At 33.9% G+C, this 27887-nt stretch overlaps 1 protein-coding gene across 1 annotated transcript in view; it reads left to right on the top strand.

Annotated features, from left to right (window-relative positions):
• Positions 1-27887, top strand: part of LOC111057901 — a 656398-nt gene that overhangs the window by 543461 nt on the left and 85050 nt on the right. The window contains 1 exon segment of the mRNA XM_039431312.1: positions 3268-3390. Within this exon segment, the coding sequence (XP_039287246.1) occupies positions 3268-3390 (123 nt within the window).

Here is a 27887-nt window from a genome sequence, read left to right as displayed (position 1 = left end):
TTGGGTTCTCCATTTTTCTCACTAAAAATTTGCACTTTCACTTCCTGAGTTACTATTTTATAAATTTTAAAATCAAGAAAACTATTTTCAAACACAAAATCACAATTATTCGAACAATTATTCCTGCAAAGATAGGGAGAGCCGGTTGAATTGTCGGGAGCTGATTAATGATTTACTGGTGAAATGATATTGAACTGTCTGGCGCTGATGAATGAATGGTTTCGTGATTGAAGACTGACATTTGCAAAATACTCTATCCGTTCCCGTACGGTAATAAATGTCTCATAAATATTAGACGTATTATCAGTTACTATGTATACAGACAGTCACATATCCTATTCATTCATTCACTGAACTACATCTGAGTGCGAACTCATTTGATTATATAATGGAAGAATGAGTTGTTTTAAATTTTATTGAATTTATAGCCTAACATCAAAAATACATGGTTGTACAATAAGATGAGTATACAATACAAATGGGCATTAGAACATTAGAGTAGGTAATACTACCAACACAATATTACCAAATTCGACTGAGTCATTGTCAATATTGTAGAACCGTTCCATAATTGAATAGAAACACAAATATTTTGTCAAATTCTACACTGTTTTATTCGGTACACAACCGTGGTTTCGTGACTTGAAAATGTGACCGGTGTGGTCACGAAACCATGGTCGTGTACTAAATTAAACAGTGTAGAATTTGACAACATATGTGTGTTTTTATTCAACAATATTACCAATTTGATTTATGGACTCATGTTCCTAACATCATAGAAAAGAGAAGTACATCTCCCCTCTTATCTTCGATATTCGCTGAATCTCTCTGATAATCTGATAAGCTTATCCTTTAATGACAGATATTTGCTTATCTCTGCTAACATGCTGTTCCTCACAAAGGCATACCAGTCCTTGGTCAATTGAAAATTTTGGACTGAAACCCACGCCTCCAATACTTCGATTTGCATTTCCCCTGTTCTCACTATAAAAAATATTCTTAGTAGATGTGGAAGGATTTAGAACGATGTGGAACTTGTACTTATGTATCATGTGAAGAATCGTTTCAATTTACTTAAATTATTGTACTTTAATTATTATATTAAGTGATTCTGAAGAATGTTAATGAACTGTTGAACAATGAAATTGTAAATTTGACTGGATGAAAAGAAGGATTGATCAATTCTACGATCTAAAAAAATGGTATTTCATTTCAATCAATAAAAATCAAATCGTGAATACGTTTATTCATTCTCCCCAAATCTCAAGCTCAGAGAATTCAATGTCATTCAGTTATGTCTATGATTTTACGCCCACAATAATTGAATCATCAAACACTGACCATGAAAATCAATATTACTTCAAAAAACATTGTTTATGGATAATCCGAAATGATTTCAAATAGTTGCTTGGTTGGTTTTTGTGGGTTTAGCTACGATACTTTGATATGTGCAAATATTGACACTATTATTTACTTTGAAACGTTATAACGCTAGAATAGATTGTATTGTATAATTCTATAATATGTTCTAGGTACAATGGTAATAACCAAGTTTATCATAAGAGCACGAACGATGAAGTGTAGAAATTAGCACTGTCCTGTTTATTACTGTTTACGTCACATTTGTCAGATATTCTTCCTTACTGCAGTTGTGAATTTGTGGGGAAGATGAATAGTTATGTAAATAGTAGCCTATTAACAGAGTAATAAAATAGATTGTGCTATGCGGAGATTTGCATGCAAGATATTCTAGAGAGCACAATCATTTCTGGTGCTAACTCATTGGAGTTCATATGAGTAAAATGAAAGTTGTGTTAAAAGGAAGAAAACATTGTATAAATCTGAACAAAGTTGAGATTATTGTGTTGTGTATCCATTTTCTTCCAACATAATTCTGTGGTTAAGTGGTGGAGTGGACATTACTGTCCAAATCAAATCAAAACAAATTTATTCACCAATTAACAACAGTATTACAAGTAAATAAATGAATATTTTTTTGCCAAATAACTGACGTGGCTAGAAAAAGGAACTTCGCCTAATCATCAAATGAAAAAGTAATTCTGTTCTATTCTATCAAAGACAAGGTAATCAGTATCTTCACTCTACGATTCTATTGAATCAACTTTGAATTTGAAAAGACACTTTTCCTCCTTCACTTCAGGGATAGGTTCCGGTACCCATCTTTACCTCGCCCTCCCTACATCTCTTTTTCCAGTTGGTGCATAATATTGAAAAAAAATCACTTCATAAAAAGTGAAAAACACACTTGTAAAGTGGAAGCTGCTCAGTTTGACCCACAACAAACATAAGACTATTTAAAACATTGCTTTGAAGAAATATTCTCACTGTTTTGAATATTCCGTCACTCATAATATTCAAAGTGTAGAACCGCAACTGTCAATAAATTGAAAAATGCATCGTTTCTTGTATATTCTCTTTGTTTTGAATAGCCATCTACTCACAACATTTAAAAGAGTTGAACCTGAGATCCAATACTATAGTGAGGTCCACGTTATAAAGGCAGTGTTTGATTAGCAATGGTATTGCTATCCTTGTCTATCATTCAACAAAGCGGATAGCGCTATCTCTTTCTCGCTTTGCTCTGTTGTCAGATCGTATTTTAACAATGTAGAATTAATAATTAATTAACAGAATATTTCATCTTGATTATGAAAATTCATTATGTAATTATTGAAAAATATAATTTGTTGCTTAGTAAAATATAATTGATTATTTTAAACGAGATTAAACAGTTTATTACAACAATATTTTAACAATGTAGAAACAATAACTATTCAACAGAATATTTCATCTTCATTATGAAATAATTGAAAAATATAATTGATCATTTTAAACAAGAATGTACTGTTGATATTACATTAATAAACCTGTATCAGCTACCGTCTATAGAAGGCATTGACAAGACAGCGGATCGGCAACGTTGTTCTGCTGTCTTTCTCCACTGCTATTATAACCTGGACCTCACTATGTTAGGGAATTCATTTCTTATCCAATACAAATATCGTAGTGAACACTGTTTAGCCGTTTCAGAAGTTATTCACAGTTGTTGAGTCGTCGTTTCGTAACGTTTGTATGTTTGTAAAGTTTGAATTCTATTTTAGTCTTCAAGTTTGTTCAATCAAACAGTTCATTGGTGCATAGGGCAAAATGATAGGATGAAATTTGTATTTCTATTGAACATGAATTTGTTGCAATTGAAAAATATTGTGACAACACAGGAATTGAGACATAATTTGTTTGTTTCAGGTCCTTTCTTGGATTAGTGAGAAAGGAGAGGATTGTCTGAAACGTCACGCCGAGCTAGCCACTACCCTGCCCGCCATAAAACAACAGGAGCTCGACTTCGAGAAATTCTACTTCATATCTATGGTGAGTTTTCTATTCAAAATACATTCTTGGTGATAAAATAACGGATAAGATAAGGAGGAACCTGTGATAAGAAGGAACCTGTTGTGTTTTCATGCCCGTATCACAGCAAACCTAGCGGCAGAGCTGTGGAACTATGTGGAATCTGTGTTTGAACTGGTTTCGATTGCTAGCGCTGTTGGCGGCAGTTGGTTGAAGCTACTCACCGAGGTACTAAACGGAGTACACAGGCGCAGCTAGTAAGCAACACGCCATACAGTATTCTAGAAGTACTTGCTATTCGTCTATTCAGATCAACTATATCTGAATTAACTGATAAACTATCTATTTGAATTACTAGAAATCAGTAATCTATTATACTTCGTGTAAATCTTCTTCAGACTATGTGGAACAAGAATGTGTCTCAATGTTCCAAACATTCCCTCCAAATTTCCTTGTCAATTGTTATCTATTGCTGTTGTTCAACTGAAGATTTTACACTCAACACTATAACGGCTGCAACAATCGTAGGGAGATGCGTAGAATAATGAAATAACACATGAAATTGAAGAGAATATGATGCTCTATGAGCTCATGATTAGCATGGATTTTTTCAATGAATCGTTAAGAAGTTATAAGACCAAAAAGAAAAAAAAAATCGGAGCCGGAATAGTTTTTCTTCAAAATGTGACACCTTTGAGAGCTCATAGCTGGAAAACTATGAGAGATATGGGAAAATGTTGCGGATAAAACTTGTAGGCTAATTTGTAAGCTTTAATTTCGTATTTGATAAAAATTCCCGAGAGACGCATATTGTTCGAGATATATGCAAAAAAAACATAATATGGTACTTTCAAACCAACCCCATCCCCTTAGCACATGGGGTAAGAGTAAGGACTTTTGATATGTTTACCACCTCACTATCCACAAAAATAGTGTATATACCATCCTATGCTATATACCATCCTTGCACTATCCATAAAAGAGCTGCGAGGTCAAAAATTGTGTTCCAAACTTTTCCCCCTATACCTTTTGTGCTATCCTCTACAGAAGGCCCTTGCAAGGCAGAGAACTGCCAACGCTGCTCCTCCAACTTTCTCCACTGCCATTATAACATGGACCTCATTATAATATCGTATCGGTTATGAGTGAACCAGTGTGCCTTGTCAATTAATGAATGCACTTAAGAAAATAGCGGTAATGTGATTTCAGTTGTGGACGGCCTTCGTCATTCAAAAACGGGATTATCCCAAGTCCTAGAAGAAAGAGAAAAGAGAGAGAAGGAGATAGAATGAAGGAGATGGAAGAGGAAAGAAGATAAAATAAGGGAGATGGGAGAGAAGACTGCAAATGTGCAGAGAACACGAGACCAATCGACCTTCGCCTCTTGATCGATAAAATCGAAATGGAAAGTTGCAAATCTTGTTCACTCCCACTCTCTCACTCCCTCATCCTTTCTCTCTCTCAATCTGTCTCAATCTATCTCTCTCACTCAATCAAGCACTAAGCTAATCTCTCTCTCACTCTCTCAATCAATCACATAAATAAAGAGCTCTAACTCTATCACTCTCACTCTCTCTCTCTCGATGTATCCCTATCTGGCTACCTCGCTTGGAAACATTTCAAGAACTTGAGTGCCGCAAGAACGTGGACCTGGAGTAGGCCTACCTCGACACTGCACGATTGCATCACCGACTAACATGCACCTGTAATTATTTTGTTGAAATATTATTGAAAAAACAGTCCTTACATTGGTCGACTGCAGTATTAATAACCTTAAATCGCCTCCAGTATACCAGATGCTGCAAAGTTCAATTCTCTTCACATTTCATGAATTCATTTTCATTCATTTTATGGACATTTCATGAATTCAATTTCATTTATTTTATGGACATTTCATGGAATATTAAGACGTCTATTGTTTAATCACGATCTGTGAAGGATAAATGAATGAATAATCTATTAAAACGTTATAATAGTAACATGTATTCTATTCTTTTGTAGACACCTGCTGTCAAATCTATTTCGGTTTAGAGGGACCAGTTTTGGAAAGGGATAAAATGAATGAAATGAAATGGAATTCGAATAGTAGATAATAATTGGTTAAATAAGGTCTATTGGCTCGAATTCAATTGGTTCTGAACTATTGTGTAAAATTACTAGTTCAACAAAGGAGCTCCAATGCGAAGCACGAGTACATACTCTTATTCAATGAGAACTACTCAATACTTTTTTCTTTCATTTTCAATATTATCAATATCACTAATTTATTGAAAAAATATGGGATACTAGCTTCGGTTGTTAGACCATTATCAATTTTCAGTAGACTCAAACTTGAACATTGAGCAACAGAATATAATATAGTAAGGATAAAGCCCTACTATTGGCCATCAGCTGTTGACCAATGAAGGTTGATCCCTGTCATCGGCCACTCAGCAATTACAGAGCTCAACCGTCATTGGTCGACAGGTAATGGCCAATCGTAGGGCTTCACTCATACTAGGTAATATAATAGAGAAACAATAGCGTAAGTAGATATCCCATGGTATAGGGCGTTTATGTCGCAACTTTTACTGTTATCTCAAGCCGATTACTGTTGATTATTGTCGATTTTTACTGTTTTGTTGGGGTGAGAGTGTATGAACGGAACAATATGAGAGACTACCAGTGTCACACAGCTTCACGGGAAAGAATTACATGGACTATCGGCTTGAGATAACAGTAAAAGTTGCGACATAAACGGCTTATACCATGGGATATCTACTTACGCTATTGTTTCTCTATGGTAATATTCTGCTGCTCAATGTTTAAGCTTCCAGTCCACCAGAGATTGATAATGGTGTATCAACCGAAACTAGTGTCTCTAATTATTGGTTCAATAAATTGGTGGTTTTGACAGTACGGTTTTTGTTCAATGGTTCCGTGGTTTAGTCGTTTTCATTCAACTACCACAACATTATGTCCCCAAAAATCGTTCAAATAGCTTATACCTATTCAAAATATATCATGTATACTGTTTTTATTAAAATTGTATTTTGAATAAATAAATTGAAATTGGAATAACGTTCTCAACAACCCAGAAAAGATAAGGTATAGTAAGAGGCTTGTTCTTGTCCCAAGAACAAGCTACTGAATTCCATAAATATGTTGTGGATATTACTAATTTACAAGTACGATGGGAAAAGTAATTATTTGTGAAGATAGTCATTATTAAACCAAATATTTGATTTGATTTGATTATTTGATATTTGATTAAACCATAATAAAACATGTTTTATCATTGGGTGTGATTTGGTTCAAAGTAACAATCATCTTCATTAAGTGATACTTAAACTGACGTCTACAGGATGCAAACATGTTTTATTATTAGGTGTAATTAGGCTCAAAACAACAAAGAACATTATCAAGTGATCTCCGATATTTTCACTGACGCCTCAACTGCTATTTTTACTGAAGTCTATAATGTATGGTGTATAATATCCTCATGAGGCCACTCCCACACCAACCCACCACAAACCAACGTGATCAAAAGCATTCAGATCTGCGATTTCGCGCCAATTCTCAATCTCTTCAACCGGGACCGTGTCTTTCTCTATTTTTGGCGGCAGCGGAAAAACTGCGTGGGCGTCACTCCTACAAGGTCGTCTCTCTCTCCATCCCCTCTCTCACTCAATCTCTCTCTCTTTGTCTCCAGTTCTGTACCACAGCAGTCAGCTACACACGGATGTCTCTCCCTGGAGCTGGAAGCTGGAGACTGGAGTAATCAACCAGCTGTCCTTGCATTCCTGCGGCAAGCTCATTCGGTCTCTCTCTCTCCCTCACATACATTCTCCACTCACTCACTCACGCTCTCTCTCTGTCTAGCGGCTCAAGCGTAACTGAAGATCAGTTGCAGTTATGCAATGCTAACTGGGTAATCGTAACACCACTTGATGGCCTACAAAATAATTGAGTTATGCTTTGAAACAAGTGGCGATCTTCTTCTCGATGCGCTAGAACAGGTGCATCATTCTTACTTCACAAAAACATTGACTGGAAATAAACGGACTGTTTTACATGATTTTCCTATGAAAGATGTGGCTAGAAACAATGTTTTTTGTTCCGCATTCTTCTCCAACACATTATTTACTTCGTTATGAATATCACACAGATTTTCCGTAACTATCTCAAAAATAAATTTGACGAAGAAGGATTGTTGAGCATCTATGCATCTATCATTTAGGGCCCATCCACAGAGAAAGCGATCCCATGGGCATGGGTTCCTATATCCATATTTCATGGCACCCACATTCGATTGCAGGCCATGCATCTATGTTGAGTGCCGGGCCCTTGAATATCATACGAATATTGATCTCAGCTCAATCTAATTATTCATTGAGTTCAATGATTTTTCAATACGAATAGGCCTACTCAATAAAAATGTATTCAACACAATCGAATATTGAATCAAGCTAAGATTAAACTCAAATAATAATTATATAACAGTTACCTTTCATAATACGATTATCAAACCTGGTTAAGAAATCATCCTACTATCGGCAATTACAAGTGTCGGAAGGAACACACATTATGTACTTCTTAACCAATTTAATATTAATTGGAAGATAATCCAAGTTTGATTCCGGTTCACTTTGGAATTTTCCAACTCAATCAATAGACTCAACCATTGTGACCAGTCACGAAAATGCCGTGATCTCCTCTAGGATTTATCCGCTTTTAATTGGGAAGCTTGTAGCAACGGTAGTGTGAGAAGGAACACGCTACAATCTCTTTTTAATGAAGATCATGGAACGTAAAGGAAGGAAAAACCAAGTATGGAGAAAACCGTATCATATCAATACAATCATATCAGATTTTATTGGGTTGTTGCGTTTGTTATTGAGCAATCAACCGATTAGTAGTCGGCATATCAGTAAAAGCAAAAACTATAAAGTCCTTTTAAATATTCTAAAAAAATGGAAGTGAAATTCCAGAGGTAATCTTTGTACCATCATCGTATCATCTTTGTATAATCTTCGTACCATTTTTGTATCATCCTCATATCATCTCCATATCATCTTCATATCATCTCTGTATCATCTTCGTATAATCTTTGTATCATCTTTGTATCATCTTCCATCTTCGTATAATCTTTGTATAATCGTCGTATCATCTTTGTATCATCTTCCTGTAGTGAGGTCCACGTCTGATATCTGAATATCTTATGAATCAAGATATCAATGGTTCAAACAATATTAAAATCAATAAACACTGTTTGCAAAGTCGAAGTTTAACACCAATCAGAAAAGCTGATGTGTTAAATTACTATGAATTTATTATAATGTGATTCATTACATCTTCATGAATCATGTATCTAATTCAATCTTTAATGGAATTTTTATTGAAATGTTTTACAATTCAAGTTCAAAATACCACTTGATTCAATTCAATTTGAATATCGATTTGATTTTGATTGGCTTTGGATAAAACTACGGTTCAAAATTAATTCTAATATTTAGTTTAAATGACCAGTTATTTTGAATAAACAATTACGTATTCAAACTTGCACAAGACTATGCAAACTAGCCTGGAGCATCTAAACTATTATTAGTTATAAAATTGACAACTACATTAGTCAAATAAATTATAATTCGATTTGTACATGTTGCATATATTTTCAGTTGCCATGAATGTGTCACTGAGTTATTCTCGAATGATATAATTTATAACCTTGCTTGAGGTGTTTATTTGTAAGACAGAGTTTCTAGTTTGAAGGAAGATAGAGTCTACCGTGTATCCTTGTAAGAAAAAGTATAATAATTTCTAAACTCGTATGAGTTCATAACATCATCAATAATTTATATATATCACTGAACAAAGTTGTCTCAAGTAATTAATCAATGAAAGATTTTTATTGAGAATAGTTCAGAACTGAAAATTTTGTGAAGTGAACAACTACAAGTCTCAACATAATTTCGGACTATGTGCAACCTTATCTAAATTTGGGAGAGGAATAGCACAAGGTTACCGTACCTTATTTTTTCTCTGTATCATTTCGATGATCCACTTATTGTAAGAATCAATAAAGAATAACACAAGAATTCAAAGTTGAATGCTACAAACCACCCCGAAGACTTCTGCTACTGCAAATATTGGCGGGTTTAAACAGCGCTCTTTCGGGATGGTTCACTTCATCACTTGTGACTTGATTCTGGTTTGGCAGTGTCAGCTGGAAGGCCAAGGTTGAGAACGCACTTAACCTCCAAACTTGAATAAGCTTGAAAAAATTCAGAGCCGAAGGAAAAGGTTAAGGCCTCGCATCCTTGCGCAACTACTCATACTGGAATGTCTGTTGTTGGAAGTGATATAACTTTAGTCTCCAGTCACAATCAAGCCACATGAAATGATTCTCTGTTCTTGATTCTATTCGTTCCACTTTGAATTATTCAACTATTTTCCATCGTTTACAAACTATTGTCATCGATTTTTTATTAATTCAATCATTCAGAATGACACAACCCTCAGAATAGTACCACAGGCTTATAAGCCCAAAACGATTCCAATTCTAATTTATACAACAGTCCAAATGTATCTATACAACAGTCAAATGTAGAATTCGATGAGAGAGTATTGAACTCATAAATTCATCTATAATAGAGGAGAGAACTGGCTTATACACGTACAGGATAGGAAAATTATGTTTGACGTATCATCACGTCTGAACTTCTGGACTGATTAACTTGAAATTTTGCATATAGATTCTTAATTTACCATCATGATATGCATAGTTATAGGCCTAAGAATTTCAAGTCTTCAGTTTGCCAAGTTCTAAAATAGTCCCTTGCGGAGCACGGGTTACCTGCTAGTCGAAAAAGGATCTCTTCTGATAATATTATGATTAATATAATGAGTGCACTGTCCAATAAGATGCGCATGATCCTTCAATATATTTATATTGTTTTGTTCAGTGGTAGAAGATCTCAGTGTTTTAACTCCGACTGATGAAGAATATTTTCATGTTAATTTTCGAAATAATATTTTTTCAGTATTTAGCAATTTAGTGCCCCTAGAACATTTTTCCTTGAATACTAGGGAACTCCATAGTTGTTGTAAATCATCAATTAATAGACTAATTAACTTCAATAATTGTTGAGGTAAATAGTTCTAACGGAGAAAGCCAGAACTAACTCAAGGCACCAAAAAATATAGGAGTGGCTAAGCTACGCTTCAAATTCAACGAGCAGTCTCATTGGAGAATGACTCTTATGTGACATTCTCAAGATGCTTGCTTTCTATTGGTGGAGAGCTGCGAAGGTAAAATGGCGAATATTCAACCCATTGACCAATCAGACAACAGCTCATTGTTTTAGAGGCGTGGATTACCAATTTAACCACTTTTCCATCAAGCTCATTTTATTGCCCTGAGAACTTTATTCACTCAAAACGAAAATAATGTATCAAAAGAATTATTCATGTACTCTAGTTTGAAAAATAAAACCGTTCAAATCAGGTTCACAGATTCAGCTGGATTAACATTCGTGTTGCTATCCTTGCCTATAATTTGTCTATCCTTTACTAACTTCACAAAGTTGCCAGATCGTTTTTCAACAATGTGGAAATATGAAAATAATTCAACGAATATTTCATCTTAATTATGAAAATCTATCATTGTATTATCAAGGTTTATTAACCGGTAAATACTGCGGTTTCCGTGTTCATATCTCGGTCCCGATTGTTCAGTCTTCTACAGTGAGAGGTCCATATTATAATGACAGTATTTGATCAACATTTGTGTTGCTATCCTTGTCTATCATTAAACAAAGCAGATAGTGCTATCCTTTTCTAGGTCCGCAATGTTGCCAGATCGTATTTTAACAATGTAGAAATATAATTAGTTAGCAATGTATTTATCTTGATCATGAGAATAAATTAATCATTCAATCATTGAAAAAATATATTTTATATTTGATCAACATTGGTATTGCTATCCTTGTCTATCATTCAACAAAGCAGATAGTGCTATCCTTTCCTAGGTCTGCAATGTTGCCAGATCGTATTTTAACAATGTAGAAATATAATTAGTTAGCAATGTATTTAATCTTGATTATGAGAATAAATTCATCATTCAATCATTGAAAAAATATATTTTATTGACGACTATGATATTGATTATTTAAAACAAGGATGAAGAGTTGATATTACATCAGATATACCGGTATCAGCTATTTCCTTTACAGAAGGCAGTGGCAAGGCAGAGACTCGGGAACGCTGTTCTCCAATCTTATTCCACTGCCATTATAAAGTGTACCTTATTATAGTAGGAGTACAGGTGTAATTTCAACAATAACTTGATTTCCGAGTCATGACAGAAAGGTAGCATGCACTCTATAGTGAGGTCCACGTTATAATGGCAGTGTTTGATTGGCAATGGTATTGCTATCCTTGTCCATCATTCAACAAAGCTGATAACGCTATTTCTTTCTCGTTTTGCTCGGTTGCCAGATCGTCTTTCAACAATGACGAATCGATTATTAATCAACAAAATATTTCATCTTAGTTATGAAAATTCATTATGGAATTATTGAAAAACATAATTTCTTGATTAATGAAATATAATTGATTATTTTAAATGAAAATGAACAGGTAATAACTATTACATCAATAAACCTGTATCAGCTATCGTCTATAGAAGGCATTGACAAGACGAGGATCGGCAACGTTGTTCTGCTGTCTTTCTCCACTGCCATTATAACGTGGACCTCACTATAGTACTCTACCCACCAAGCTTTTCCACATGTCTCATTGTCAACATTCCAAAACTACGCGTAAGGCGAAGAGAAAGTCCTGAACGTGACTCATCCAAGTTTCCATCTATGAAACACATTCATTGTTAAAGCAGATCTGATTCACCCACACTCTAACCATTGTTTACGGGCGCAATCCGATTAGTAGTGCATACTCTGACCTGGTGGCTCGTTACATATTAGAATATATTTCATCTATGTAGGTCAGGTGACAACCCAGATTAGGTTTGGGTCCAGGTGATAACACAAAAGTAATTTTGGAAAATAGAGTTATGGGGAAGTAACTAGAATATATGCTACTACTCTACATACAATTCATTTCAGAAGAGAGTTAAGTTTATTCGTTATTCTTTATTGATTCATACAATAAGTACGGTACATCATCAAAATGATAGGAAGAGAAACAATAAAGTAACCTTGTGCTATTCCTCTCCCAATTTTAGATAAAGTTACACATATTCCGAAATAGGTTGTCACTTCACAAAATTTTCAGTTCTTAATTATTTTCGCAAAGTAGATTTTTAAATTTAGATGCTTCAAAACCAAACATAGAAGGAATATTTGACATTATTATTACTAAAATACGATATATTCACATATTAAAGAAATAATTTTGCAGGACCAATAATTGTAGTTTAATTTTGGAGAAAGAAGATTGAATTGTTCATGTACAGGTTGATAATATGTACGTTCAGTAATGCTTTATAAATACAAATTCGAATATTCTAAATTTGTCCAACCAGGTCGAAAGTTGTAATTGACAACAAAATATTAAGTATCACATTACACATATTCAGGATACGACATCAGTTATGAAGAATGATTGGACATTGAAAAGGAGGTTGGAAAATTCCAATCGGTATGTGGCAATACAAGTAAAACCTTGGGGAAGAAAGCGAGGAGAGATACTATGATGAAATTTCAATAAAACTCAGTTTATAAGAGATTAACAATCGTGTAACAACTGAAACCGGTCTTTCTAACTATCAATAAATCTGTGGTTTTCGACAATTTCTTAGTCTTTTTATTTAATATGAATAATTACCACAATATCAACTACTCAACTACACAAAAAGGGAAATTTTATAGAGTAATGACTGCTCCTGTCTTCCTCTAGGGAAGTGAGTCGTGGGTCACAAAGAACCCGCTTGAGAGTAGAGTGCAGGCGGCAGAGATACGATTCTACTATATTAGAACCGTTTCCATTGACAATAAACAATGTCCAATACTGGAATAATTTATGATGTTCGAAAAAAGCATCAAAATTTCAAGAGGAAGGAGTCTTTATGTTTAAAAATAAGTTATCAGAGATCCTGTCCGATCAAATAGAATTCAATAGATGAAACTCTAACCTCAACTCTCAAGCTTAATGAAACCTCTAACTCAAAACTAGATTAAACTTAAAACTACAGCTAACTTGAAACTCTGGCTAAAAATATGTTCCACTCTTATATTTTGTACTATAGTATTCCAGACACGTTTGAGATCAATAATTAGCAATGAATACCGATGGGACTCCATAATACTGTACTGAAAATATAATCAAGTATGTTTCCCTTACTTGGAGAAAGCCTCTATTTTTTTCAAGATTCCTATAAAAAATCCGAGTGAGCCAGTTATATAGAAGTGAGCCGAGAGATAGAAAGATGCATGTCTCTCAAAGAGTATTCATTGTACATTGGATAAATAGTATAGAGTAATTTTGAGTACAGAATGTTCTCTGAGCCAACAAGTTTTTAAGATTAGATTGTTCAATCAATCATAGAGACAACAGATCATTAAAATTCTAAGTTCATAATCTAGAGTCTAACCATATCGAGTGAATTCATCAGTCCATATTTCCCTATTATCTCCACAATGACATCACGGGACAATAATGATTAACAGTTCAATGGACCAGCTCAATGTGAAAACTGGATTCAATTTCCTGATTTACCTTTCTTAGAGAGAATGATAATTATCAGCTTACATGAGCGCAACAATTATTACAGATCTAACATCTCCACCCAATTGTCTCAATTATTGTGAAACCCATAAATGGAGTTCATGTAAGTCAATAAACTCGAGCTATGATAAGAGACAACAATCAACAATTTCAAATACTGTCAGATTATGTGTTATTGGAAACAATCACCGTACGCAATATAAATCAAGTTTAAATGGAGATATAGACTACAGAATAGACATAGTTATTCTGATGTCCATTCGGACTCAGCCTTACCAAAATAGATTAAAATTTATACATTGGCACGATTCTAGTGGAAAAAGTGTATGACAAAAAATAATTATTGAACGAGAATCTGAATTAAATAATGCCAATCAGTCTTTCATTTTCAACTGTATAACAAAGACTATTAACTCTGTTAAAACTATACTCATTAATCTATATACATCAATTTCAACTAAATCCTTATTGATTCTAAAGACAACATTCTCGTCAACTCTTTGAACATAATTCTTGAAAATCCATTAATACAGAACCAGCCTGGACGTACAATTTCGATAATATCAATATTTCATCGAATATAGAAGTCTTATAGTAAATTTAGTAAAATTGATAATATGATAATCATGAACATATGCAATTCGATTCTGATTGGAGCTGTCGAGAGAAAAATGAGAAAACTGCAAGAGCAATTTTCATGAATGAAAAAGACAGTAGTGATATTTGTAGGAGATTGAATGACTAAACCAAACATTTATGAATGAGTTTTTGTGAATGGAAAGTATACAAGAATTTCCAAAGCAATCAAACCACATTAAATCGATGATAATTTGTCTCCATGAATAAATAAATAAATGAATAATATAAGTGAAGAAAGAACTCAAACCAATCCCGAACTTAAACAAACTTGGACTAAGTATTTATTGTATACATTCAAGGATTTCAACAACCCAATTAACGCGACGAATTTATAAACAAACTTCACGTGTCTGAGAATTTCAGATGGTTCAAGAGAGAACTGCGTTTGGGAACAAGTGAATTTCCAATGATCTTCCAATGTATACTTAATTATAAGAGAAGGAACTGGCTTATACAAGTACGGGATAAGAAATACTTGTTCAATGATCTTTCAATGGGAATAATTGGATTGAAAACAGAGTTCACATGGCCAGTTCAAGAATGCGTGTATTCTCTGAGCAGAAAAACTCCTTAAAAAACCGCGAGGTCTGTGCCATCGTTAACGCCGAAACCAGTTTATTTGGAGGCACATCTGGTATGATATCGTTAACGTTGAAAAACGTTTATTTTGAGGCACATCTGGTGTAATTGTTTACAATGCACATATCAGTTAACTGTTTCGGAAACAAGTTGCGGATGTTTGGATGTTTCTGTCAATCACAAGCGCCAAACTTGTCTGTTTTTGTACAAAATTTTATTAGCGGCGAAAAACACGTGTGAGGCGGTGCCACTAATAAAGTTCTCAGAGTGAGAAACAAAACAAGGATGTTTTGGTTCTAATAGAGTTATAAGAGTGAGAGAGAAACAAGGATGGTGAGATTCTAATACAGTTGTTGGAGTGAGAGAGAAACAAACCAGGAATGTGGAGTGGTCAGACTGCACATCGGCACTTGTAAACGCACTTGTGAATGTGAGCTTTGCCAGATTTTTTCAAAGCCTCAAACTTCCGTATTATAACAAGAGAGGAGTTGTATAGTAAACACACGATTTGAGGATACATGAGAGAACGCAAACTATTGTAAACTATATGCAAACTAGCTTATACTAAGTTATTGTAAGTTATTATGCATTAATAAAGAAACCCAATCTGATCTAGCCCTTCTTATTCATCTTTTTCTCTCCTTTTCACCATTCTTATCATTGCATAATTGAAATAGATTAAAGTATTTCAGGTAATGAATGAGTCTCGCTTATAATCAATTTATATTATAAAGCTTAATAATCAATTTTCTTCTATACAATTTCCTGCTCTCTATGAGTTTAATTGAAACGCTAAAAACTCACAAATGGATGAAGGCTATATTGGATTATCCACATTTAGTTTGGATTAGGAAGATATTCTGTTGGGACTCATTTTAGAACTCAAATGATAATGAGCGTTTGATATTGACCTCCAAATTTATTTGAATTTTTGTTTGAATTTGCATTGAGTATTAAAATTCAGGAATTTGAAGGAGAATGAGTTTAGGATTGTTCGATTAAGAGATTTTATGATATTGATGAAGGAATAAATTTAATTACCGGTTTTTTGGAATTGATCATAATTGATAGCTTAGAGGTGTAATCTAGTTATTAAGCCCATACTCTTGGGATTTCATCAAGCATGGTTGCAAAGTCTAAGCTTGGTAAACAAACTAAATAAGTATCGATGATGACATGATTTGATTTGACATATTGTCACAGTCTATTCCCATATCTATTAACTCGTTGAGAAATTTCCATGCTTCCAACCAGTAGAAAGCAAGGAATTATGCTACTAAATTGTCAAAAACCACAGATTTTATTGATAATTAGAAAGACCGGTTTTGGTTGTTACATCATTGTCAATCTCTGAGAGATCCGAACCCGGTATTCCTAATTATCAATAGAATCTGTAGTTTTTGACAATTGTTTAGTATTTTTATTTAATATTAATAATTACCACCATATCAACGTCTCAACTACATAAAAAAAAAATCATGCTACCGTTTTTCTGATTTTGCTAAGTTTTCTGGTTTTGAAAAATATTTTTTTCATAACAAATAATAAACAAACTAGTACAAAAATCCTCCATGCACAATCACAATTACAACTGAGAAGATATTTTAACATTAGAATAGAAAGAGAAATTCTGACCTACATGAATGGTTCTCCAAAAAGGTACTTCCCACTTTTTTCATATGTCAGGTATTTCATTTGTGTAGAGGTGTAGTAAGAGTGAGAGTCAAGGCGTGTTTGAAAGCTTAAAGCAGCTATTTGTGTGGGAATGTTTTCAATACTTTAGAATAAGTGACAAGTGGTGACAATGAGGTATATCATACTTTCTAAGTTGCATTCAAATTGATTTGTTATGGATAAATTTGATCAACATAGAAAACATACATTAAATCTATAAATTCACTTTGTAAGCTACAGTCGTATTCGCAACTACAGACAGTCATGAGCTCCAAAATAATTTTCAGTGGTTCGGAATACACCAGTACTGAAGGTCATTTATCTCTCATCTCTAAAATTATCACTCGAGCACACGTACATGCGAGAAATATCCAGAAAATACTAACTGAATCGACAATATCTTCCAATTTCGAATACTAAATTTCTACACTCATTTAAACTGAATTCGCACAGAATTATTAAAACAGAAAAATTAAACAGTTGAAATTTAATATAATTACCATAAGTTCTTATGGTATTATCCATACTCACTCTGTTAGGCTGAGGGTGAAAAGTCCAATTAGAACTCATGGGAATCATAATATTTGCACACTGTCACTGTTGTTTGCGAATACAGCTTAATTCTAGAAACAGTTATTTCACATCCCACTGATAAAAATACAGTTTTCTCTCTACAAGATTAGTTTTTAAACTTGTCAATAAACTACTTTCTTTTCATCTAGATGAATCCATAAAAATCGAATAATCTAAACATCAATTTTCCTAATCTATTCAACTAGAGAATTCGAATTGTATACTCTGAGTAATAATCGTAGAGTTAATTTGTTATTCCAGAAGCAGTAGCACGATCAAAGACCTATTTGGAGAATTCAGATTGTTTTCTCTGAGGTCGCTCATTGCACTTTCGGTTGCTAACAGACTCATTACACAGGGTACAATCAAGACAAGCAAGCCTGTGACGAAGTGAGAAGCAAATTGGTATACATTAAACAAATAGAAGTCAGTCACGTTGTAAGTCATAGAACTCCTCCATTCTTCCTGGAGAGTCAACCTAGTTTAATAATAATTTAAATGGAACGTGCTGCGCTGTCCAACCACGTGACATCATCGCTACTTCCTTCAGGTCTAAACACGTGTCTCAGTCCCTCTTACTCTCTCTCTCCCCTTTGGTTAGGCAACTGTCACTCTCTCCCTTTTGTTTAGGCTACTGTCTCTCTTTCTTTTGGTTAACTAATTTCTCTCTTTGGTTAGGCTTCTCTCTCTCTCTCTCACACACAAACTCTTTTTCTCTTGCTCATTCTCTCTCCCACACACTAACTCTCTTCCTGTGTATCATTTTTTCTCTCTCTCTTTTTTTCTATCTCCTCTCATGCCTAAGAATGACTGGAGACCCACTTTCGTCTGCTCTGACCCCAAACATTTACATTCAAATGCGAACAACGTTTGGTGACTCTTTTCAATTTCAATTACTCGACAAGACTTCAAACTACAAAAATAATTTGAGGCTACTCTCAGTATACCACCGTTATATCACATAAGAACAACATAATTTGTAAAGGATTTTTGAACTTGGTGGATTGAAGGAGTTTTAGGAATTATAGTTGTAGAAATACCCACTACCCTAAAAGTTTATACTTCGTTCAAATTTACTTCCGACTTGGGATGGACATTGGACATACGAATTCAAACTAATTTTTGATAAATTGTAGATCTTATTATTTATTAATATTCAACAACAACTGAATATCGATTGCTTAACTCATTACAGAAACAGATTACGTCCTGAGTTTTGAAGATGCAAGATGCTCCTCTATCATTCTGAATTATTGAACAAGGATCTCCAACTCCTCAACTCCATCACAGTCTCTCAACCCTTTGAAAGAAAGTGACTCCCTCGTGTATTATTCAGCAGACCGGCCAGGCAGACTATAAATTCGCTCCTGAACAAATTACCGTTCATTCCATCTTCTCTCGGCCTTGCTATCAAATCGAGAACTGCAGGAGTGCGCTCTTGAATATTATACAGTAAAAGTTGAGCTGAAAAAACAGCAGTCCACGTCGATAAAAGTGCTTCAGATGAAAAAGTAATTTTTATCGTGGTATTTGTTTAGATGGAATGAAGAGATCCAGAAAATGAGCATAGATTCGAAAAAGATGGAAGAATAGATGAGCTTGGAATGTATTAACAGAAGAGAAGTTTGAACGTATCTCAAGAGAAACAAGAATGAAGAAATGTTTAGACAGAATAGGAGATTGAATGTATCATAAGAAAATCAAAAATTTACAACTCAAAAGCTGAGGATAGTGTTTCTAGTCACATGAAATGAGTAAATCAGTTATGAATTTTATTTTGATAGTTTGGATCTCCTATTGATTATTCGATTTATTGCTCTATTATTGAACCTATAAGAGAACTTGATAAATGTTTCTACTTTATTTTGTTAAAGGCTCATTGATCTCATCATCTGTACGCATAATTCTACGAATTAGGTGTACATAATAGAAAAAGTCCATGAAATAGACTTTTGTATTTGTAAAATAAAATATATAATAAATATATATTTATAAAATAGAAATATATTTGTACACTACAAATAAACTATTACTACTACTACATATAAACTGTTTCTACTACTAATTAGATCTATTTTAATGTAGTTGAAGTACGATGTACTTATCTCTATAGTGAGGTCCACGTTATAATGGCAGTGGATAAAGATAGAAGAATAGCGATGCCGATTCTCTGCATTAATTAATTATATTTGTACACTATCAAAAACATAATTGGCATCGTTGTGGACAGTGGATCGTTGTAGAAAAGGATAGTACCACCAGTTATGTCGAATGATAGACAAGGATAGCAAAACCAAAGTTGATCAAATACTGTCATTATAACGTGGACCTCACTATAGCAAATATGGTTCATTTTACAGGTTTTCGTATCCACGGAACCTTGAAATCTTAGTGGAAACTTCTAATGAGCTTCGATAACTTTATTTGCAAAACTTCTCAAAATCCTGTATTCTTTATATTTCTTAAAAACACGATTTTTTCATGTGTAGAATCTCGACTTCTCTAATCTTTCTGGAAAACCCAATTGTCTCATATGTTGCTAGAGTCAATGACAGTTATTCTCAGTGCCTTAAAATAAACTGAAAACAACATTTTCATTTTTATTGGTATTCCTCTTCAATTGTGCATTTTATAGACTTAGTTTACATTCCATTCAGTATTGATAACATGTTATGTACTGAGAAGTAGATTCCAATGCTTTAAGAAGTAAATTTTGAACATTGAGAAAAGAAGACGTCAAGTGGGATGGAAGTAGATAATATTGAAATTCAATTTCTATGATACTATCCAGGATTATTTTGTAAGGCTACATAGGAGTACATCATTCTTTGACCATCATGACATTGACATAGAAATAGAATAAACTTCACTAGGTGGAAACTCAGTTCTATACTCTACAGTCTACAGCATTGAACTACTACTTATTCTTTGAGGGTATTTTAATGAAGGATATGCTGTTTGTAATGCATTTAAAGAGTCCTGATTATGTGCGTGCATTAGTCGACAGACATCCGGTAGATTGGCAACACTGGTGCGTTTGTAGAGGAAGTTGAGAATGCTGTGAAAGTGGCCTTAACATCGGTGTTATATACCTAATATTTAATAAAACAAAATAAATCTTATAGCACCCTTTATTCTTTAAAAAACATTAAAATAGTTGAACAACTAGTTTCGGTTTACACCATCTTCAGGTTCTAAAATAAAATAGAATTCAATAACTGTTTACAAAAAACAGTAACTGTTTATGTTTAGAATAAAGGGTGCTATAAGATTTATTTTGTCTTATTAATTTAAAAGTAGCCCATGTCAATAAGTGTTTCACCTAATATTTACTTTAATGTATAGTAGGGTCCACGTTATAATGGCAGTATTTGATTAACATAATTTTGAAGCATCTAAATTGAAAAATGTACTTGTGAAAATAATTGAGTACTGACAATTTTGTGAAGTGGACAAGAATTAACCTATTTCGGTCTATTTGTAACCTTATCTGATTTTGGGAGAGGAATTACACAAGGTTACCCTATTTTCTCCCTCCCTATCATTTTGATGATTTACTTATTGTATGAATCAATAAAAAAAAATCAATCACATTGGGGTTGGTATACTGGTCTATCATCCGACAAAGCATATATCAGTCCTTCTCTAGCTCCGCAACGTTGCCAGATTATTTCCAACAATGTAGAAATATAAGTGTTTAACAAAATATTTTATCTCAATTATGAAAATTTTTCAATTTATCTTTGGAACATAGTATATGCTCTTGACGAATGAAATATAATGTATCATTTTAAACAAGAATGAACAGTTAATATTACGTCAGATGTATCAGCTATCATCTAAAGAAGGCAGAGAATCGGCAACGGTGTTCTCTCATTTTTCTCCACTGCCATTATAATGTGGACATCATTCTCTGGTTCTTCCTATCTAGTTTCTCCTATCTTTCTCCACTGCCATAATAACGTGAACCTTCTTCTCTAGTTCTCCGGTTTTACATACAGTTATACAGTAGATATAATTTATAAATAGCATGAAGCACTGGACCTAGAGACCATGACTACAGCACACGAAATGATGAATGGAGATGAGATGATTATGAATGAAGAAGAAATGATCATGGATGAATATTAATTATTATGAATGAAGATGAAATGATTATGAATGAAGATTATAAGATTATGTATGAAGATGAGTTGAAGTCGCTAATGTGTGAATATAATAGCAATCTTCAGACTCTGAGATCTATGATAATACAGGAAATAAGCACAGAATCTTCCAGAACAGTCTGACTTCTAGCACTGACATAGATAGGCTATAGATGGCCAGTTGATTGAAGGCTGGATTACTGATGTTGATGTTCTTCGTATTGATAACATTAATGTATTTTTTGGTGATCATTTGATAGCTCCAAGCTCTTGAGAGCTTTATTATGTTGATGATGATGATGATGATGATGGAAGTTGATTTGTTGACTATTGTTAAGGATTGTGATTATGTGAGTAGCATTCGTAGAAAATCAATATGGTTGACGTGGAAGAAAGAAAAAACTCGGTTTCACCATATTTTTCCTAGTCATTGAATGAGAATGGAAGGAATTCTTCGATTTGAAAGAATTTGAAACCGAAATAATATGGACTACAGTCGTAAGATTTTATTGAATTGTGTCAACGTCATTGATCTATTGAACCAATTTGAGATACTAGTTTTTTATTTACACAATTTTCAATCTCTAGTAAAATAGGAGCTTGATCATTGAGCAGCAGAATATAAATATAGTGTCGATGAAACCCTACGATTATTCGATAGCTGTTGACGTTGAGCTCTGTCCCTCTGTCATTGGTCGATAGTCGATACTAGACATGCCCAAGTATTCCTATTATGGTCGTGTCTAGTCCAGGCCATGAAAGAGCGCAACTGTTATTGGTCAATAGCTAACGGCCAATCATAAGCCAACCAAAGTGGGCTTCACCCACTTAATTTGATCTGCTGAACAATGTTCGAGCTCTCACATTACCAGAGATCCTTTAATGGTGTAACAACCGAAACTAACATTCTCAATAAATTAATAGTTTCGACAATATCAAGTCGTTCCCATTGAATATGGATATCCACCACAACAACACAGGATGTAGAATTCTATGTTAATTTAGGCTAACACAAACAACTAATCTAAATCTCTCATTGAAGAAACTTGAATGATCCGAACACCTCGATCACAGCCTTTGGATGAATTCTGTTTTATTGATTGCTGTACCTTTTGGATAATCTTGGGAAAAATTTGGGATAATCACGTTAATTTGAGTTACTTTTTACACGTTTATCACTGTGATTGAATTCTTCCTTTATGAAATGTTACTGGAACAATTCTTTTACTGTTTGTTTCGAGAAACACTGGTACTTCTCAAGAAAATTGTATTCATACCCCAGTTCTGACCTCATTAAAACATTGATGTTTTCCAATCATTATCATACCGCCGGTTGACAGTGATAAATCTGTAGTGCTCTATTTAAGCATTTTATATGGATACGTTCATATACTTTTGTCCTATACTGTATAACAACTGTGTTCAATGTACTTACTGTGACACTAAAAATCTTCACAATACTGTATTCTTATCTCACTTTCTTTAGAGGTCACTTTATGAAGCTTCAGGAGACGATTGTCCGCATTTAAATAGTTTGTCTCAAATAATCTCTTACGGGTTCTCATTTTATGATCAGTAATAAACCTGAATACTGTTTTATAGTGTCATTGTTATGATATCATGCTGCATGCTTCCATGTCGAGCAGGTGAACAGTTATCAAAGCAGACGAACAATACTCTCGTTTATAGCCTACTTCTTACCATTCCAGTCTCATTAAAAAAGGGAGCAGTTCATTTATAAGTGATATTGGGTTTGTTTATCCATCAATAGCAAGAGATTTTCCGTAAGTGGATTTAGTGGAGATAAGTGGAACAATGTAATCAAAGTCCGTATAGATCAAGTACATGTATTACCTGGTCATATGGGACAATATTAATAATAAGAATAAGAATACTTTTATTCCATTAAAGCAATAACAATGCAATAGGAAACGTCAATAAAAATATAACAAGTCGATAAACGTCATTAATACTATAACAAAAAACAAAAAAACGAACATTACAAAAAATATATTCTATCTCATATTGATCAGGATTTTAGAGTTTCAAATTATAATTCAATGAACAGTATTTCACTTGTCATTGACAGGGAGGCTAATCATTTGTTTTTAATAATAACTTTAGCATATTTTTTTCGTTACAACAAATGTGCGCTCAACCGATAGATAGAAAATGTGCCATGTCACACAATCAGTTCGAAGATCACACTATCATTGAAAAGGTCGAAAAATCGTTATCATATTTTTTCCCTCGTCCAGAGAATTGAATGTGTTTCGATATTGCGAATAACTTCACAATAACTTACTAGTATTTTAATCATTATTTTTCTATAGAAATGTAGAAAATCTCTTTTCTGTATAGGGCTACTTGTAATATAGATATGAAGAAAATAAGTGATATCACTTGAAAATGGCATAAATGTCCGAAACATGTTGTGATAATTTTTTTTCAAAAAAGGGTACTGAGATTTTTATTTTCTTTATATCTAAATGAAGAAAATCTTGGATGACACTAGACTATATTGGGCATGTAGTACGCATAAGTCATACGGTTTATTGGAGAATGAAAATAAATGAACTTTTTTAAATTGTATTGAATGTTAGGATATTGATTCAGCGGTATTGAAATTTGAATCAATGAATGAATGAGTTTATTTGCCAAAAACAAAATTCAAAAAAACTTTACAAAAATAAATATAAGCTTCTGCACTCAACTTAAATACATACACCAAAGTAAGAAAATGTCAATTTTTTCAATTAGAAATAATAACGAAACGATATCTTATTCATAATATTGTAAATTGAAATGATTTTTTTTTCATTTCAGGTAAGTGCCACTTCCACAGTCATGCACCACAAATTGGTAAGTCATATCTAATTAAATATTCAGGATCTATAATTTACTATTCAATGAAAAATGTTGTACTGGTATCAGCAATCAAGCTTTTTTCCAGTGATAGTCAAAGTTATTCTGAATCGAGTTGAAAACTCCAAGTATCTTGAAAACGCTTTGTACGATGAGAGATGAAATCTTCATTCAAAGGTCTTTCTCAGTGAGTATAGAATGCATTCTATATTCTAGAATGCATGCAATATTGGTCTTCCTCCACTAATATTTCAAACTTACTCATTCTGGAACTTCGTCAGACCTTCCGGATTTCATTATTATGCATACAGAGCTTTCCAAATTCCAGTTATGCGGGTGTGACACTTCTCTACTGTCAACGACAACAAAACACCTCATCAATCAATATCGGTGCATGCAATTGGGTGGTAGCCGTGTTAGAATGTGTGTCAAACGTACATAAACGTAGGTACGTGTTTATGACGTCAAACGTTCGTATTTGTACGCACCATGCGGGGCATACGGGCAAAATCGAAAACAAAATGCATAAATGATCACAGATCACGCAAAGCACCTGTAACTATGTATTATGGGAAATTTCGCTTATGGTTAACTAGTCTACACTGTTACCAACTTACACGACCCAATTTTCCCCTCGATTGTTAGTATTGATGTTTTCAACTTTCAAGTCGAAGCCAATGATGCAATTCAAGGTGATCGGGGCAGTTTCAAGTAATTCTGAATACTTTCAAACACCTGGAATATCACTTTTTATTGGTCTGCCTACTTTCCTAGTTGAGATATTTGATGTGTAGGTCGCGCCGCTGATGTATGCAGTTTGCAGAGGTAGTGTCACTAATATTTGCAACCTGCTTTGAGTGGGTAATTTGCATACAAATTATCAGCTTGAAAGAATAGTGTTGATTGTTCATGTACGTGGATGTATGTAATTGATTCAATCTATTGTTGAAATTGAATTGTTATTCACTATCCTTTTTTCATTAAGGTATTAACTAGTTCTGTGAACAGTAGACCTCACGCTGTTTTCTCATCCACAAGTATCTGATGTCACCTGTTCTATTTGATTTAGTTGAATCGCAATTCACAGTTGAATCATTATTTACTCTTAAAAACTGTTATTTGTTTTTTCCAAGATCAAAAACTCACTTATGTTTATAAACTCAGTTCACAGTTGAATCATAATTTATTTACTCTTAAAAACTGTTATTTGTTTTTTCCAAGATCAAAAACTCACTTATGTCCATAAACTCAGTTCACGTTTGAATTTGTATCCCATATGATGATTTATCCAGTTTCGTAATAATCTTTCCATCTGATAAAAATATTTCTCAACTATTCTAAAATTAATATTTTTCAATCAAGAATATTATAATTTCTTCGGCATTATTCAGTTCATTTAATCATCTTCTATTTTATTTTCAATCACGTATTAAATTTGTTTTTCAAATGTGAGAATATTGATACTGATGGACACGCATCATAAAAAATATTGAAACCCTACCTTATAGAAATAGACATGGCCAGATATCTGTGTAATGCATGCAGTGGATAATCCACTATTTCGTGTCAGCTGATTGATTATGAATAATTCTATAGTCTGATCCTATCTTCAAAGTAGATGATATATATATATAGTGATATCAGAGTATGGAGGAATTCCTTTTTTCATATTATCCTTAAAATGCAGAATTTCAAAAAAAACCTTGTATATTCATAAACGCGCAGTTGAAAAAGGAATACTCCTTCCAAATCTCATAGAATCTGTGTAATCCATGCAGTGGATAATCCACTATTTCGTGTCAGCTGATTGATTATGAATAATTCTATAGTCTGATCCTATCTTCAAAGTAGATGATATATATAGTGATATCAGAGTATGGAGGAATTCCTTTTTTCATATTATCCTTAAAATGCAGAATTTCAAAAAAAAACCTTGTATATTCATAAACGCGCAGTTGAAAAAGGAATACTCCTTCCAAATCTCATAGAAATCTATCAACGCGTTTGGGCGTAATCGCGTTTCATACAGATAGACAAAAGCAAATCGAGTTGAAACATAGACCTCACTACGTTCGGTCAATATAGTGAGGTCCACGTTATAATGGCAGTGAATAAAGATAGAAGAATAGCAATGCCGATTCTCTGCATTAATTAATTATATTTATACACTGTCAAAAACATAATTGGCATCGTTGTGGACCTAGAAAAGGATGGTACCACTGGCTTTGTAGAATGATCGACAAGGATAGTAAAACCAAAATTGATCAAATACTGTCATTATAACGTGGACCTCACTACGGGACTAGAATCATCCACCATATTCGAACAGTATAGGAACGAAATTGAACTGCACAACAGTTTTGTGCTGCAAAAATTCATGAACACTGTTTGTTCTAGATCAATCACCATACAATGGAACAGTTTCAAACCCATACTTGAATGAGATTTGAAGGCCTTTGACCTGTGATTAGTGCTGAGAACTCTGTCCTCACTCCATTATTATATCTGAGAGTTCTGGCGTTGGCAAACTGTCTTGAATACCAAGAGCTTTCTTATTCCAAAGACGTGCAGTGACTAAGCTGGATGGGGGGGGGGGGGAATCAGCCTACACAAGGCCAAAATCTGCTCTGGAGATGAATCTATTCGGCTGCCGCGAGGATTTTAAATGACGTGCAGAGGAGTCTGCAATTAATCATGTGACGCACTACAATTCAGTCAGACATCTGGAGTGAAGATGTTATGTGATGTGCTGCTTTGTCTTGAGAACATAATATTCTGAAGAGTTTTCGAGAATATCTCAATTAGTTTTAGAGGGAACTTTGGGTCAGCTTTTTATATGGGATGAAACATAAATTCAGATTGCTTCTAGAAGGGAACGTTCGTCATTTTTAGATTGCTTTTAGAAGGGAACGTTGATCATTTTTAGATTGCTTCTAGAAGGAAACGTTGGTCAATTTTAGATTGCTTCTAGAAGGGAATGTTGGTCATTTTTAGATTGCTTCTAGAAGGGAAGGTTGGTCATTTTTAGATTGCTTCTAGAAGGGAACGTTGGTCATTTTTAGATTGCTTCTAGAAGGGAAGGTTGGTCATTTTTAGATTGCTTCTAGAAGGGAACGTTGGTCATTTTTAGATTGCTTCTAGAAGGGAATGTTGGTCATTTTTAGATTGCTTCTAGAAGGGAAGGTTGGTCATTTTTAGATTGCTTCTAGAAGTGAACGTTGGTCATTTTTTTACTCGGATTTTATTCGTGGTGTCGCTAACCAATAGAGAGCAGAGATTCCGTTTTCTGGCAACAGCCAATAGGAATTGAGTGAGAGA

The sequence above is a fragment of the Nilaparvata lugens genome, chromosome 6, assembly GCF_014356525.2.
Source record: "Nilaparvata lugens isolate BPH chromosome 6, ASM1435652v1, whole genome shotgun sequence".
NCBI lineage: Eukaryota > Metazoa > Arthropoda > Insecta > Hemiptera > Delphacidae > Nilaparvata > Nilaparvata lugens.
This window is presented reverse-complemented; position numbering and strand designations above follow the sequence as displayed.